The sequence below is a fragment of the Vanessa atalanta genome, chromosome 18 (genome assembly GCF_905147765.1).
Source record: "Vanessa atalanta chromosome 18, ilVanAtal1.2, whole genome shotgun sequence".
In the NCBI taxonomy this organism is placed as follows: Eukaryota; Metazoa; Arthropoda; class Insecta; order Lepidoptera; family Nymphalidae; genus Vanessa; species Vanessa atalanta.
In genome coordinates, this window is record NC_061888.1 from 930,888 (window position 1) to 948,698 (window position 17,811).

Here is a 17,811-nt window from a genome sequence, read left to right on the forward strand (position 1 = left end):
TATTTTAAAGTTCTTTAAAAAGTTCAAAAGGATGTCACAAACATTTATGCTAGAACCAGATATAATAGCGGCTGCAGAAAATGTTCTGCCTGATCTCAACAACGATTTGGTGCTTGCTAAAAATTTCTTAAAACAACAGTCTGGCGCTACTGGTGATACGCTGTAAATTTTATATTTTTTGCTTGGTTTCTTTGGTTTCATAAGTCCTATCGATTTCGAAATGTAACAATATTTTATTTGTAACCAGATATGATCACATGGTGGACGTTGTACACAAAATTTTATCGCAAAAGCCTCCAGATGTTGTTGACAATTTTGAACAATATTCATGGCAAGTGAAACAAGAGAAGTTTCGACCAAATTTCGATTTATTGAACGATATCTACCTCGCGCCACCGCAGCTTGCTCTAATTAGACGAATGGATGAAATGTTTCGGGTGTTGTGCCACTGTTATATTTTTATTAATATATTAAAAATTTGAACCTCAGACTAAAATAAAAAAATGTCTAAATATACACAAAAAAAAATAAATTATAAATACCACAAATGGTGTAACCCTTAATGTTTTCATTATAAGTAACAGTAAACAAACGATAAATATTATTTTTAACTTTAGTTAGTTGCGAGTAAGAGTCAGAGAATGGAAGATCTCGGTGAAGAGGAGCAGGAGTTAGATTTAGAGGAGGATTCCTTAAGGCCAAGGATCGCGGATATCATTGAGCACAATTACTACTTTCGTGAGGTAAGTTTCGTATCCAACGAAATAAAGGCACGAGAGGTTGACTACAGTGGAGATTCCTTCCTCTTCTCTGCACATACGTTAACCTAACTTATGGAAACTACGCACTTAAATCTATGTAAGTCTAAAATAAAATAAAAAGTAGTGGGTAGGTCTTATAAAAGTAAATACACAGCTATGTCTTCCCGTTGATGAAAATGTTTGGAGTTTATTAGTGAATACACTTGTGGCAGTTATTTCATAGCCATGCAGGTTTCCTTGCAATATTTCTTCCAACGCCTAAAAATCCTTACTTTACGACCCATAATCGTAGGTTTAACACATTCTAGCCACTAGGTCAATGTGGTAACTTTTGTGAAATGAGGTTTACTATAATAAGCGACAAAAGCGCTTTTTGGAAGCGCTATTTTCATTGAAGACATTATTGTATATTATTCACAGTGTGGTTACGGTTTGTCTGAACAAGAATGTTATGCGGTGTACATAGCTCTCAATATGCTGGCCATCAAGGAACCGGTAGCCACTATTAGGTGAGTAGTATAAAAAATATACTTGTGTTTTTGTGTAGATATTTAGGTATTATTTTAGACTGGACAAAAGATATAATTTGTTATTCTCGACTCTATTAAGTTTTTTATTTTGTAACTCTTTCCTAAAGCGTGATATAATTAAATATCTCTATTTTGAATTAAGAGTAGACAGTTATGAGATAAATTTTAATGGAATGATTACTATAAATGCCTATAAAAAATATTTAAGAAATTGATTATTTTGATAATGATGATGACAAACCCAAATCTGGATGACAGATTCTTTGGCAAGATTTTTGGTACCAAAGCAAATTACTACGTCGCAGAGACTGATCTCACTATAGAAGAGTTGGATAGGCGTATCAGAGTTTGTATTTCTTATTTTAATTTTTCTTCCTTCCAATAACTGAATTGATAATAAAGTATACGAACTCTTGCGAGCTGTTAAAACTATAGCAGATTATACTTTAATTTGAATAAAGTACCTAAGATGCAGCCGGTAAATTACCCAATTCTGCGAAAAGCCTCCCTCTTAAAGATCTTAATTAGTAATACACTCTCTGTGTGGGTTTGAGAATATACATATGGCAGATCTTACAACACAACCATAATTGCGCCAAAAAATTTAAAAGATATTTTTGAAAAGTTTTTAAAGGCCCGCAAAGTTTATTCTATTTTTTTATTCATTCTAAAATTTAAAAAAATATGCATTACCGAGATGCGATGAATGGTATACGTAAAAAAAGGTTCTGGCGTTGCTTAGGAGTTCGAAATGAAAGACATGCCCGGCGAGGGTGAAGGCGCAGAAGAAGATCGTGCTCAAGAAATAGAAGAACAAAAGGAAATGAGTGAGCTTATTGAATTGTTGTAATATTATATTAAAAAAAGGTTTTACTATAAAGGAAAAAGACATTGTACACGGTAGCTCTTAGTGCAAGCTCATCTGTGGATATCCTTTATTGTACCGCCAAACGGTAGTATGTTTGTTGTATGTTATTTTGTTTCGATTTAAAGCGACGCAAGGAATCTGTGGTTGACGGCGGGTTTGCGATCACGACGACGATTTGTGGGAATGGGTGACCACTTACTTATCGAAAATTAACGGTAATACAGATAAATGATAATTATAAAGTGAAATCTCGAAAAATATGCCAATGAAGATTAGTATGATGATTGTTGTGAGTAAAAACATTAAATTAAATCGTAGTGGGCGAAGGTGAGGCTAAGGAAGAGAAACCTAAAGAACCAGTGCCTCCCAAACTGCCTCCAATTCCCGAGTCCACGTGGCAACCACCCCCTATTATACCTGTCGAGAGGCCGGGCCAAGGTGTTAATAAAAAGGTTAAATAGAATATAAATTTTACGTTAATTTGGCGTTTTTGTACTTTTTTCCCATTTATTATTTTTCATAGGAGCTTTTCTACGGTTGTGTTATATTTATTCAAATAAATGTTTTGAACGGATTCGGTTTAGTTTTGTCTGTCTCTAGTTTTGTTAGCTTCGTAAGCTTAGTGTTGTAATATGTTTCATAGACGTACTACGTCTGCAATCAACCGGGCGAGCCCTGGGTATGTCTTCCAGATGTAACTCCGCATCAGATCCGAGTGGCGAGACTTTCGGTCCGTTGTATGACCGGTGACCTTGATGCAGAGGTAAGAGACGAGGATGGTGGTAACTATTTATGATTGTAAAACTTAATATTCGTAGCATTCAGAATTTTAACATAACGTGTTTATCTCAAAGTGGAAAACACACTGTGGATTGGAGCAATTATATATTATCTAAAAATAAATCCTTTTAATCAGTCTCTTACAATAATCCAAACATTAACGTATATTATAAAATGTAAAAAACAAGTTGTATTGTTGTCACCATTAAGTAATTTTCTCTTGACTATTAAATGACTCTACAAATATAATTAATACTAATTAATACTGTCAAATATAATTTATACTATAAAAATTAAGATTTAGAAAGAAAATTTATAAATTTTGACTAATTGATATATTTCTAGCACAAATTTAAGTGGTGTATGAGTGGTTTTCGACACTCATCAACCATCGGTTAAGATGTACGCATTCTAACCACAGGGCCATCTTGGCTCACACCACCACTGGTTAGAATATTTCTTACCTCGTTAATGGCTATGGGAACTGTTTATTTTGCACGACAATGTTGATTTATTTGTAAGTCTTGGTCATAATAAAAAAGGTCTTCTCATGTGAAGTAATTAATTTCACCATTATTAGGTAATCACTTACCCACCATTCGAGGGCACGGAACGTAATTATCTTCGGGCCCAATTGGCTCGTATTCAAGCAGCGACCTCCGTCTCACCGCAGGGATTTTACACCTTTGGCTCGGGAGAAGAGGAAGAAGATATCGATTTGGAAGAGGGAGCGGGTATCATTAAAATTTGTCGTTACAAATATTAGTCATGGTGGAATTTCTCTGCGTATCAATTGCATCCATTTATATCCACGCGCTTATACAGTACTTCTTGCTGCTTATAATGTTACATAAAAATGGTCTGACATTTGAACTTCAATATTTATATGATGGTAAATGTAATTCTAATGTAAACTAGTTGCTAGTAACACAGCAAACTAACAATAGAAAACTGCACAAGTAACACAAAGAAAAACTACTATTATATTCTATTAATTAGTATCAAGTCAGGATCGTAATAAAAATTATTTTTTCCAAATTTGGTGTGATAGTAGCTTTTTCTGTCGAGAAGATCTTATTAGCATCAAGGAGTGTGAAGTTGATTGTGATGCCCAAGCTTATAACGGCTCTACATGCGATGATCCTGCGCCTGAATACTATTCGGTCATGTTTGATTCGTCGTATCGGAAGTTTTAGTACAATTATCCAACGTAATTGGTGCTGTGCACGATATAACGACAATCTATGTATATGTATTGTTCCATTTGTTTATACTACAATGAAATGTTAAATTAGTCCTTTATACCTTTTAACCAGCAATGTTACAAATAAAGTTAAGAAGAAGTGTAACTTGACTTTCTGGTTAGTTCTTATAGATAGAATCTAGATTTTGAACTATGGCGTATACTTAGAGCTTGACATTCCATTTTGCTCCCTAAAATAATTCCAAAAAATGTACTTTAAAAAAGTATATTGTATTTTAGATGAATTTCAAGTAGGATCATTAAAAAACGTGCCAAGAATTAGCTAGAGTTTAATAAGAATTGGTCCTGCCGGACAGGATATAAAACTAACAAACGAACTATTTTTAAAAGTTTAAAGCTCATTTCTTTTTCTTTAAGATTTGTATTTCATTTGTTGTATATCACGGGGTGAAGATACCTAGAAATATAAAAATACACTGAGGGCTTAAAAAAAAGACTTTAACAAAAGTAGGCGTGAATCACAAACCAAATATATATATACTATAATTATTCTCTTTTCTTATTAGGAGATATGGCCTTCAATCCAAATCCCTTCTACCAAGGCCACACCCTTAAAGACTTGGTTGATTCAAATCTGACTTACTGGGTTCACCACGGCAGACATATCCTCAAGCAGGGTAGAACTATATGGTGGAATCCTAATGCAGGATTGGTTAGGAATTTTGGTTTTAAATAATTTCATAACTTATCAGATACTATATATTTTTCCATCCGTCCCATCATTTTATATCATGTTAAAGTAATAGTGGATATTTAACTTAAATACTTATTTAAAATTAGTAATATCCTCCCCAAACTGCCAAATTAAAAAAAAATATTAAGGAACGCTTGTGTGCGAAAGGGTACTATACAATTCATGTATTTATGAATGATACACACCCTGGGAATGAAACGATCACCTCCTGGCTATTTCTATTCATATTCAATATATGTAACTAATTAGATTGACAAAAAAAAGACCCGCTGAGTTTCTTTCGCTGGTTATTCTCAGGTCAGGGTGTTTCCTTTTCCGAACCGGTGGTAGTGTTTAATTTGACTATCAATAAGTAAGTATAATGCTTCTATATTGAATAAAGGAATAGAGTTTGAGTTTAAACAAATCTAGATACAAGTTTTAAAAATGTTGGTACTTAAAATTAACTGGCCTTTGCGTATTGGTAATTGTTTCCAATGTCCTTAAGTGTTGACTGACATATTTCTTTAGGATGAAGCGGTTGAAGAAGAAGAAGATGAAGGCCTTCCACCCATGGAGCCTGAATCCGGTCCTTCACTATTCACATCTCTCTCTGAAGATGGCCGACTCGAGGGTCAGAATGCTTGGAGCGCCCGCGTCAGCTCTACCCTGGTGCCAGACAGGGCTGTAGCATATCTGAGAAGTAACATATGGCCTGGTGCTGTCGCTTATTCTACAACTGGGAAGTGAGTTATATCAATGTCAAGTAAATTGGAAGAAAAATAAATACAACCTTCAATTTTTTTTAAAGTCGTACGTAAATGTTTACGTTCAGATTTCCTCTTTGCTCTCATCACAGCTACCTCCGAAATATGACAATCTTTTCAGAACTGGTTTACTACAAAAAAGTGTACAAAAAATGTACGTAAGGTAAACTAATACAATTTGAAAATAATTATTAAAAATGATATTTTATAAAATGATCAGGAAATCTGAATGCATGTACGTTGGATGGGGCCTGAAATACCAGCCTCCGAACTTCAGTCCTCTACAGCTGCCGCGGCCGCAGGAAGAATACGCTATTGGACCAGAGGTTATGGAGATGGCTGATCCAACGTTCGCGGATGAAGAGGTTGGCTAGTTTGATAAAATATACTCGTCTAAATCAAAATTGTAGGTATTCGTTCTAGTTTGATCTCTCATTCGCGTGAGAGGAGAGAGCGCACAGGTGTTAATTTCATGATGATCGTGGAAGCCTGACAAACAAAAAATTAAAATAAAACAATAATAACACCCTTACCTGCCCTACGTCTTATTACCTCCCATAGTGAAAAAGAGGAATAGAAGACGGACCGATTTGTTACCTATATTATCAATGATTCACGGGAAATGCTGGTAGTATTTTTGCTACCGTACTATGGGGTCATGATTTGTTTTACTTATCTAATTAATGTAAATGATAATTATTTTGAGCTATATTAGTTACCAGAGTTTGTGACGTCAATAACCAGTGACGGTACCTTGCTTAGGGGTGACGCCTGATCATGTCTCTTTTTTCGCTTATGTCTCGAAAATTAAATTAAAGTTTATAAAGTTTTATTTAAATTACTTTTTTATTTATTTCAAATATTTTATGAAATTACCGTCCGCGAATACCGTCGTTGTTTAAAAACATACAGCGCACCTTACATTTTTAAGCTTACTTCCCTTAATAATATCAATAAGAATTTACCACGAAAAATATTATCTGGTGGCAAACCCAGAGCATATTATATATGTATTAATAACACATTTCTGCCAGGCTTACCGAATCGCCCACCTACCTCCACCGCCACCAGTGCTGCAAGGGGAAGGGGAGGGGGAGGGTCTACCCGAAGAAGAGGAGGAAGAAGATTAAAACACATCATTTACATAGCTTTAGTTTTGTAAATATTTGGTAGTGTATCGAAACAATATTTTCCATGAGTACCAATACCTTTTGAGCACAATATTCCGAGTCAGGGAAACTTCGCTGAAATAACGACAGCGTATTGTAATTTTGTTTGATCAACTGTATTGTTTGTTTAAATAAAAGATTAATAAATTAATTTGTATTTATTTTATTGTAACAAATTAATACTAATAATGTTTTAGGATAAATGTTAAATAACAAGTTTTATGTAAATTGTATACCTAGTCATAATAATATCACGATTAGTGTGGAGTTGGTATTACAAATTTTTGGTTAATATGAGTACCTATATGTTTAGAAAAATAGAAAATTGACAAAATATATAAACAATAACATTTAATAATTACATTTGTCTCGCTCCGATATCTAATATCAATTTATTTAAATTGTATGTGCAACTTTGTGGGAACTAATGTTTTAAAAAACACATTATTATACGTTGTGGCCTTTAAATGCAAATTAAGTTGTATTCTGACGTAAGACCCATCTCGAAAACACCATCTTTAAAATTAATTCATAAGCCGTCCGACAAAATTAATATCCTCTTTTGTAGGATTTTTTTTTTTAATATTATTTTGATCGTGTCTAATGTTACCTTGCTAAATATGTTGCAATCTGTTTTTTTATCAGATAAAATAATCTAACTGATTATGATTTCTATTATTTAATGCAATGCGTGATTTGTCATGTCGGTATAAGATATTAAATTTAATCCATAGTATTGGCTATTATTTATCTTAGATATAGATTTATAAACATTATATATATATGTAAAGTATTAATATCATGATGTCGATAATTGCAATATCACCAAAAGGCAGAAAACATTTGTCCAACATGTACCCCAACCGTACTAAGACTGTATAAAAAAATTGTCATGTAACTCTAAGTCACAGTAGTATACCGAATTGATTAATAAACATAGTAATTGTCTATGGAAATATCTTAGTTTATATGCGAAGGTAGTATCTATGTATATTTGACACTACAAGGCTGAATATCAGTAGGGTCTGTGCTAGATGTCCTTTTAATATATATATATATTTAAAAAGTATATACGTATAATCAACTCTTAGTGTTATAGGCTGGTGGATGATGGTATGAGTAGTTAAGACAAGAAAGCGTAACAAACAAACAAGCAAACAAAGTAACACTTTCATATTTATAATATTAATTAGTATGATGATGTTTGGAAGCAAATGGACATGAGTAAAAACCATCGCTGGTCTTATCAATCCATGATAATATCTTCAAAATTGTATCCACTATTGACATAATATAATAAATTTTAGTATGAATTATATATTTATTAAACAATTAATATAATAGAGATGTAAGAAAAGATAATTAAGTCGTACAAACAAGAATTGAAAACTCTTTACTTGGGTCGGATAAAAAAATACTTTACGCCCATCACTCGTAATAACAACTGACAGATGTCAAAAATGCATTCTCTTATCGACTTAAGTATAGTATTCACTCACGAAGGCGCGCTCCTCTATTAAAACAATTATTTTTGAATAAACTTTACAAATACATAATACCTAGTATGTATTTTTTGCTGTCTTTACTTTTAGTCGTCTCACGCACACTAAGAGATCTTGTAGCAAGAGAAGTTGTGCTTACATTGACACTCATACACACCGATAAAATAATTTAAAGTGGATGTGCGCCTGCGTGAGTGAACAGCGGATAACATACAGGCAATTAAATATATATGACAAATGTTCGTTATTAGAATTTGAAAGGCGAATACTAAAATCACAAGTTTAAATATTAAAAAAAAAGTAAGTAAATCTTCTCGAATATAAGACTTGTAAGCATGCTCGTTATTGAGTTTTGTTACATAAATAATAAAAACTTTGCTCATCTTAAACTAATGCATTTTTTATCCGTTAAACATAGGATTTATTTCGTAAAATTATTAAACAGGTATGTTTTATGATTATATATAAAATCTAAGTAAATAGAAAAGTATAAAGGATACAAATAAAAAAATAAAATGATAAATTGATATTAAAAGGAACATTATTTTTATTTTGTTGCCATATCTAAAACTATTATTTCTTATGTTTGTGCAACTGTGGCGCCGAGAGTTTAACTTTCCCCGGGAAGTTCCTCGCGACGTTCTCCTCCTTGACGGCTTTCAGGAGGTCTCGCTCGCGCGGCGAACTGTTCTTGTCGCGGAGGAAAACTTGTACAGCCGTTTTAGCCGCTTTGCCGCGCTTATTGCTACCCGGCGTCAGTTTCACTTTGAACCTAAGAAAGATATGCTCATTTATATATCTGACATAATTCTTAGATATCTTGCATAATCCAAAAAAGCAGCTTTGGTTTTTCTTTAAAAAAAGGTCTTGAGGAAAGTATTATGTCAGATGTAAATATGCGATAGGCATTTATAAAAAAAAAACATTAAAAGGCATTTTATGTTAGAGGATATTATAAGACCGCTAAGGTTTTTTGGCCGGTTCATCCAGGGTCAGGTGTTTCTTTCCGAATCAGATTTATTGTTGCCAGTCAATAAGTAAGTGTTATGCTTCTATATTTAATAAAGATTTAGACTTTTTCTATATCGCTCAACCCACAGCGCAACCAGCAGAGCGGTGAAATACTCAAACCTTTTCCTTCAGTTTTTATCATATAATCATGATAATATAAAATAATTCCATTATAATACGATACATATATGGACATTTGAAAGTCATATCATGGGTTTTTTTATGAGTTGATTTTGACGACCAGCAACCAGAAAGAGACAAAATTATTAATATCGAAGATTTGTAGCTTCACAACTCACTTGTAGTTATGCAAGGAGGAGTAGGGCGCCACGACCGGCACGGCGAACAGCAACTCGTCCTCCGGCAGCGGACAGCCGGTCAGCTGGCATAACATCTCGATGTCGGCGTCGGGAGCGGACTGCTCCAGCTGTGGCGACATGCACTTTAAGGACAACTCTTGACAATTCCGGTCAGAACATGTGACGAGGATAGTGAAGATTATATTTATGTACTTGAGGGTTTTTAATAGTAACACTAGTGAATGATCTATTTTGAGAAAAATCATTGCGCTTTAATTAAATAAGTATTTCTAAATTCAAAACAGTTTCAGTATTCATAGATAATAAGTTAAGTTATCTGAGCTCTATAGACATATTGTCTGTGTCTTCTTTCAATTGCTTTGATTGTAATTTACTTAATGCATGTTTATATTTCCAGGCAGTATCACAATCAAAATTTTTAGATTGCTTAAAACGTTAGTATAGACATGTTTTGGAATCGTAGTCATAATGGAAAATAATAGCAAGATGTTGATAATTATGAACCTCGGGCTCTGGTTCCTCCCCGTCGGACTCCGCCTCCAGCAGGACCGGCACGGGTTGCGGGATCTTCGGCAACCTCGATGCAGCCTTGCTTTTTCCACCCTTGGTTATTTGTTTCTGAGCTTTCTTCGAATCTTTCGCGCTTTTATCCGGCTGAAAATTTGACATATAACATCAATATCATACGAAGTTTTAAGTTTTAATGGCAAAATCCAATTCAGTTTGAGAGATGAAAATATAAAAAAAAAATATTTGTGATATTTTCTATACTATTCAGAACGTACAGTTGACACTCTTCAGATAAATAAATAAATAAATAGAATTCCGTATTCATACTTCGTTTACAAGACTATTTACTTCAATCGCCAATGCCAGTAACATTTTCTTTTAGTATAAAATCAATCGCACCTTCAAAAGTTCCATCATAAGCGCTCGATCTTCATCGTCCTGGTTCTTGTACTTCTCTTTTATCTTCTTCAACTTGCTCTTCTGGCCGCGTTTGGGACCTTGTTTCTCTTCTTTCTTAATTTCCTGCTGCTTTTGCTCCTTCTGCGTTTTTTTCCCACCTTTCTTCGGTAAAGACGGGAACGATAGAAGTTTGGAATCGTCACCTATAAAGTGTTGCCATTTAATTTATATTACGGCTGCTGTGTTGCTGTTCTCCTCGTGTAGCTCATAATACGTTTTAGTTATGATGCGATGTGAATGTTTAGGTATGTTATTTCTTGAATATTTTTATGAATATTGGTATTTAGATGTGTTAATTAAAAACCTGTCACTTACTTTTATCTGACATTTCAGACATTGTCCGAGATTTAGACGCGATGAAAACTTCACCAGTGCCGTGGTCGACCTGAAATTTGTTACGCATTTAAAGCACTGAATAATTTTAGCTGTACTTCTAAAACTACCCTACAACTACTTAACTATACTGTAAAATGATTTTTTTATAATGTCTCATAAAAATATCTTAAACAGTACAAATCTTGTACGACTGGAAAGACTTCAGGCGCAAAACTCGAGTATAAACACTGATGTACCAGAGTACTTCCAAACTCTGAGTTGCTACTGACAATTTATCGAACGAATAAACCTATATTTGTTTATGGACCCGGGATTTTAAGCTAACATCTGCAGCTTTTTAAGCTTTACCCTATTCCAATCTACAGACAGTTTTTGTTTAAAATAAATACAGATATAATACATCATTCCAGTTCAATACTTACATCCACTTAAAATTTACTTTTAAGGTTTTGATAACGACTGCGCAGACATTCAAAACGCCATATTTTGCGAATTTATAATTATTATCATAGATATTATTTACGATATCAACCAAAACGTTATTTTTTCTTGTGGTTGGAATGGACTATTGTCCCAAAATCGTTGGAACAGTCACATAGACATAAATTATTATAAAGCTCATGTATAATGGTAGTAAATAATACTATAACACTAAAATATTTAATATGTTTACAAACCTTAATATGAGTATCAAATACTCCAGCTTCTGAACTGTCGCTATCCGAACCACTCTCTTGATCATTTCTATCTTCTTCATTGTTATCCTGTATCTCAGATTCTTCTGAAACAGTTTCCTTGTTAACTTTCGCCGGTGAAGTTTCCGGGCTTTTCTTTTCTTTTCTATCGTTTTTGTCGGAAGGTTTCTCTGTTTTAACGTTCGTTACTTCTTCTTTTATTGTATCTAAAGATTCTTTCTTCGATTCTTCTTTGTCCGATGTTTCATCTATAAGGGCAATATATTATAATAATATTTCAATTGCAAATTATTATATGTTTTCAAAGTGAATCTTTGTTGGCGGCTGTTCAAGTTACAGTAGATAAGAATTAAGTGGTAATATTTCTTCACATGAGATATAAGGAAGATATAACATTTAAAAAAAGATGTATAATTTAAGAAACGCACGCGCATTTTATTGCGTCTTACAAAATTATTTAAGAATAACAATTTAATCAAACACATACCATCATCAGACACTACGATCTCTTGTTCCTCCTCGGTGTCCTGCGTGGAAGTGACATCAGAAGCGGAGTCATCTGGAGCCAACGACTTCCTGTCGTCTCGATGACGTTCTATGCAGCTGTCTTCCAACTGTTAGTTACATAAGTTATTTAAATACATATATTTATTATATAAGACGGACTCTCTTCCTAAACAATCTTTGAAACTGACATGAACTGACATATTTCGTTACATAAATATCGCTGTTATTCTATATATTGCACTCACCCGAAACATGAAACTGAAACCGAACTGTAACAGTTCAGGTAGCAGGTAGTTCTTCTTGCCGCGGATCATGAAGGAGCCCGTGGTGAGGTACTCGCCCGTTGGCGCGGACTTGGACACTTGGTGTCCGAAAACCCACCACGCGCGAGTCAGCACCTTCGCCTCCCAAGCCACGCTACAGAGCAGAAAGTAATCATTGTATCCGCTGAACAGAATCCTGAGATTTGTCTAAGGCTTTTGATGGTGTACAACACGAAACCTCTTAATACAAGATTAATATAAATATAAGTTTAATACTACAATTTATATAATCCTAAATAAAACTCATTTTTTCACAGCTAGGAAACAAAATCCAACAATTTTCTAATAATGGAAAAATGTCTTTACTAATGTTGGGTGTTTCATAGGGATACATTTTAGGTCATTTTCTATTTTTGGTACTTACATATGACTTTACTTTCTACATTAAGGATTTGTGTGATATTGTTTGTCTACAGTTATCTTTATTGATTAATAACAAATAATTTGTTTCAAATTGTTACTATACTTTATATTTCAAATAAAAAAAAAATGGTTTCTGGCTCGCTACTTCAAATGATATGACTTGAACAAATTAATTCTTGCATATTAAGCAAGTGTCGGGCACCTGTAGGCGACGGCGGCCTGCCCCGCCTCGCACAGCGCCTTGGGCGAGGGCGGCGCCCCGCGGCACTTGACGAGCACGGAGGCGGCGCCCGACACGTCGGCGTGCACGTACGCGTCCGACGCGCGCATGTAGCGCTTCACCAGCAGCTCGTTCTGCTGCTGGTCGCGGCCCGCGATCACCTGCGCACGCATTCGGAGTTTTTTTATGAGGTATGGTAGGCGGGCGGGCTAATGGTAAGTGTCACCACCACTTACACAAAGTCCCACCACCAAATGAACTAGAACGAGAAGTCTAAATGTTACAGAATCAGTTCAAGAACATGATCTTACGAGATAATTATCGGACGAGATGAACCAGTAGAACTTTTCGAACCAATAAGTTTTCCTAGCTTTGCTGATGTTGCTGATTGTGTGCGCTTCTTTCAAAGTTTGTTTCGTTTTCCTTTCGGCACTTTTAAGCGCTTTATCTGCTGATTCGAGCGTCTTCTGTTGTTTCTTCGCGGCTGTTCGTTTTTGGTCGTAATACCTGATAAATGAAAATATTCATGTGAGCGGTGAAAGAATACTACGGGAATCCGATGAAATATTGATAACAATCTAAAAAATCACCTTCTAGCATTAGCAAATGCCGTCAACGACAGATCGATATCAACGAGCATAGGTTTAAGTCTTTCTTCACATTCATCATCCTCGCTGTTCCCATCGTCATAGGGATCCTGGAGCAGGAGTGTGATGTGGTTGGTGTTCAATTTGAGTTGCTTGATGGACGAGGCTACTGGATCGTTGTTGTCTTGAGCCGTTTTAACTAGAAGCGTTATGTCATCCCAGGACATCTGGAAATTGAAATCAATTTAAGTAAATCAACCAAAATATTAAATTTCTTCTATGGTAAGGAGACTTGCATTCATATCTATGACATAGTAGTCATTAGCCTGAAATCAAGTCCTATTTTGGATCAGTAAAAAGTCTCTGAGACTTTTGTCGATAAATTCTAAGTAGCATCGCGAAATTTTAAAGTTGGTAATGTTAACAGTCATATTTCAAAAAGCAGGTACAGTTTTTGCTTCTTCGTCTGAAGTCCCTTCACTCGAGTCAGATTGCCATCTCATCGAATTAAGAGAGTGAAGTAATAAAAAAATGCACCTTTGTTTATGCAAATACTTCTTCTGTGCATTACCGAAATCGGATCAAAAGGGGACATAATCATTATTATCATTGTGGTTAATTTATGGAACATATATATAATCTACGATTTAGTGTCCAAACATTAATCTAAACAGCAACTTTAAGTTAATTTCACATAACAGTATTGAGTTCTTCTTTAATTCTAATGCATACAGGGGGCGTATATAGCTTACCTGATTAGCAATAGCCGCTTGGATGGCTAACCTCGCCTGTTCTATAAGAGGCTCATTTCTGGATATCATTTCAGCGGCTTTCCTATCTTCTAGCTGGAGGCGTTCTAGTTCAGTTATACGTTTGTCGTGATCTTTGCGGACGTTCTGGAGTTTCTTCATCGCTTCACGTTCTACATGAACAGTCTGCGTGCAATATGCATTATTATTTAAGATATGAATTAACATAGAAATCATTAGTTTTTTTAAATACATTATATAAATAAGCAATGTAACTTTTTGTAATGAATTCAAGCACTACTACAATAGCTACAATTTGTGTAAAAGTATTGCTAGTATTATTGCATGGTGTGTTTCTAGAGCCGAGATGGCCCAGTGTTAGAACGAGTGCATCTTAACCGATGATTTCGGGTTCAAACCCAGGCAGGCACCACTGAATTTTCATGTGCTTAATTTGTGTTTATAATTCATCTCGTGCTCGGCGGTTAAGGAAAACGTCGTGAGGAAACCTACATGTATCTAATTTCAACGAAATTCTGCCAACCCGCATTGGAGCAGCGTGGTGGAATATGCTCCAAACCTTCTCCTCAAAGGGAGAGGAGGCTATAGCCCAGCAGTGGGAAATTTACAGGCTGCTAATGTATGTAATGTGTTTCTATATCAGCATAGATTTGAATAAGAACTTGACGTGTGTCTGTACATAATGTATCTTTGCCATTCCTAGGACATCTTACCTTAAGGTCAATCTTCTGCCCTTCCAGTGCTGAATAAAACTCATCCACAGCTCTGTCAAATGTTTCGTATTCCGTGTGAGGCTGATTTCTAGTTTGTGCAAACAACATAGGATGGAAATCTTGGTTAGTGAGTAGATAGGTCGGACCTCCTCCTTCAGGGTTTGGACGCTCCTCTCTCTTCTGGATTATGTAGCCCTGGTGTATAGAATGAGAGAAAAATATATTAATATGGAGTAAGTTAACAAATTATACCTATTAATTATTATCCATTGTTATTTATACTGTTGGTGTTCCTCAGGGATCATTTTTAGGACAAATATTATTTTTCATGTTTCTTAATGACACTTTAAGACTTAGAAATGAGACTAAAAACTTGTACATAGTAAGATATGTTTTTAATAATATATAATATAAAACACTTAATAGGAAACTTTGATATGGGATTATCGATTCTGGTTTTAACCAGATTTTAATCTTTAGAAAACGCTGCTACTAAGTACAAGCACCAATGTTTACCTTCGCTATTTGGTTTTTGCCATTTTCAATCATCATTTCAGCTTGTTTCAGAGCTGTTACAAGCTTATCCAAATCTCGCTCCATGTAGAATCCTTTAGTAGGGTCCTGAGACACCTTCATGTTACCTGCCAAGCCATTCTCCAGCAAAACATGGTCTATTACAGCTGCACCATATTCTGTTGATTTATATAATAATGTTAGTCAATTAGTATGAAAAATTGTGTTCAAACTCTTCACCATTGCCAAAATCAAGATTAGTTATTTAAAATATGATAAGCTTTGCTTTTGTCCAAATTTTTATTGAATATCCACAGATTAAGCATTTAAAAACAAAATTACTGCAAATTTGTTTTTGTTTTTTAATTTACTTACCCAGATTTGGATTTAAAATCTTTTTAATGTTATCTCCAGGTTTACTCTTTCCAAATATTTCTTTTAGAGCATCAGCATTTGGAGCTTCATAGCTTGTTTTTGCTCTGTCTAGTGGGTATTTTTCTTTTACGGCAAACCTACAAATAATGATCTCACTATTATGAATACCAAAGATTGGGTGCATGGATGTACAGAACAGCTGAACAGATGTGAATGATCTTTTATCCAAAAAATTTTAACCCTTCTCTGCCATCATATGGAATAATTATATTGAGAATGTTATTTATAATCTCGAATTTTTCTTACTTATGCTAATTTTAGTGAAATAATTTATTGTTAGACTTTTAATTAACATGGTTATTTTTATCACTTCAAGTTCGTAATTTTTATTTGGTGGAGCTCGATATTTCGACATTATTTACGAATGCCTTGTTCACCAGTCTCGAATAAATAAAAAACTTGGAAATATCCCGTTTTAAATACTTCTAATAATTTATTGTTAATTTATACTATTTGGATATTCTAATTATTTAAAATATTATGCATACTACATACATACTACATTTATAGTTCTTTTGTGATGAGTGTGTGAGGCCTACTCAGACTATTATGTACAAATAATAATATCCATATTATTGTTTTCAAATATTTTGAAAACAAAGACATTATAATTAATTATAATGTAATAATGTACTGAATCCACATAAAATTCTTGGAAAAGATAAACACATCCAAATTCTCTATATTAAGAAATAAGCTTACTGAAAATGTTTGGCTCACCTTACTTTATCACCCTCAACATGTGGTCTTAGAACATTTAAGATTGTCCACTCAAAGTCTGTCAGTACAATGTTTCCTCGGTCATACAGCTCCAATATAACGTGGTACGCTGCCTCACCACTACCAAACTGCAGGTCTACTATTCTGTCTATACCGAGCTGTGTTAGTTTTTCGAGACGCTTGTTCTTTAAATGTTTACGGAGCTGAAATTAAAAATTAATCATTATTTATATACTGTTAAAAGTATCTGTGATCTCTCTAAGATTATTGAAGATGTTATTTATAACAAACCTTCATAGTAAATCCTGATGGAGCTACATTTTTTGGCCACTCAAATTGTGTAGTATGGAATCTGTTGGCCGACTCCAATAGTAAAACCGATTTCTCTTCTGATCTCTGCAGCCGAATTACATATGTTTTGTTGTCTATATCATACACTTGATTTACTCTCATTCCAATCAGCCTGAAAATTTAAATGTTTACTGTACTCTTAAGATACTTATTATTAGGTTAAAAATAGTCATTTAAATAGAATAGGGTTATTAATTAAAGAATTAATATTTTTTACAATTTTTGCATATCATTAATCATGAATTTAGATAAAAGGGTTACAACTATTGCGCAATAATAAGAACAATTATTAATAATTTAATGTTGTATTATTATTTATATAAATAAAATTGGTATAAATAAAAATAGAAAATATATTATACTTATTATACCTTTGTAATTCGGCCACCATGCACACGATGTCGTATGTATTAAATCGTGTTTTCATTTTGATAGAATTCGATTATAGCACCTACAAGTTTAATTAAATGTAAAACTAATTTGATAACTTGTAACTATAAAATATTTATTATAGAAAAATACAGTTCATTCGTCAGTTAATAGTTGCTGACTCTGGAACTGAATTGTCTTTCGTTAATAGTTGTCTTCCGTAGCAAGTTTGTATTTTCTTTGAATTCTTTGCTAGCAAATTTTGAGAGACGTATTCAGAGTTTTGACATATGTC

The 17,811-nt window shown here is 34.1% G+C and overlaps 2 protein-coding genes across 3 annotated transcripts; one reads left to right on the forward strand and one right to left on the reverse strand.

Moving 5' to 3' along the window:
- The first annotated feature begins 30 nt into the window (after positions 1-30).
- Positions 31-6,882, forward strand: LOC125070957 (radial spoke head protein 6 homolog A). Its single transcript, XM_047680986.1, has 13 exons — positions 31-162; positions 248-437; positions 618-743; positions 1,182-1,270; positions 1,550-1,637; positions 2,034-2,118; positions 2,478-2,611; positions 2,803-2,922; positions 3,520-3,673; positions 4,710-4,855; positions 5,408-5,622; positions 5,864-6,008; positions 6,678-6,882. Exons 1-13 carry the CDS (start codon positions 32-34, stop codon positions 6,771-6,773), a joined length of 1,719 nt encoding a protein of 572 aa, XP_047536942.1. The 5' UTR covers position 31; the 3' UTR covers positions 6,774-6,882.
- A 1,955-nt stretch (positions 6,883-8,837) lies between these two features.
- On the reverse strand, positions 8,838-17,784 carry LOC125070890 (ribosome quality control complex subunit NEMF homolog). Of its 2 annotated transcripts, XM_047680896.1 has the most exons (19): positions 17,670-17,784; positions 17,519-17,598; positions 17,088-17,259; positions 16,797-16,999; positions 16,017-16,153; positions 15,645-15,820; positions 15,129-15,323; positions 14,398-14,580; positions 13,649-13,872; positions 13,370-13,565; positions 13,041-13,219; positions 12,398-12,569; positions 12,133-12,259; positions 11,628-11,893; positions 10,930-10,999; positions 10,555-10,757; positions 10,150-10,299; positions 9,625-9,752; positions 8,838-9,086 (listed from the first exon to the last, which is right to left on the reverse strand). In XM_047680896.1, the coding sequence occupies exons 2-19, from the start codon at positions 17,572-17,574 to the stop codon at positions 8,888-8,890; spliced, it is 3,036 nt and encodes a 1,011-aa protein (XP_047536852.1). In that variant the 5' UTR covers positions 17,575-17,598; positions 17,670-17,784; the 3' UTR covers positions 8,838-8,887. The 2 variants fall into 2 exon arrangements, with proteins under 2 accessions (XP_047536852.1, XP_047536851.1); XM_047680895.1 differs by having other exon boundaries at positions 17,519-17,784.
- Between the last annotated feature and the right edge of the window lie 27 nt (positions 17,785-17,811).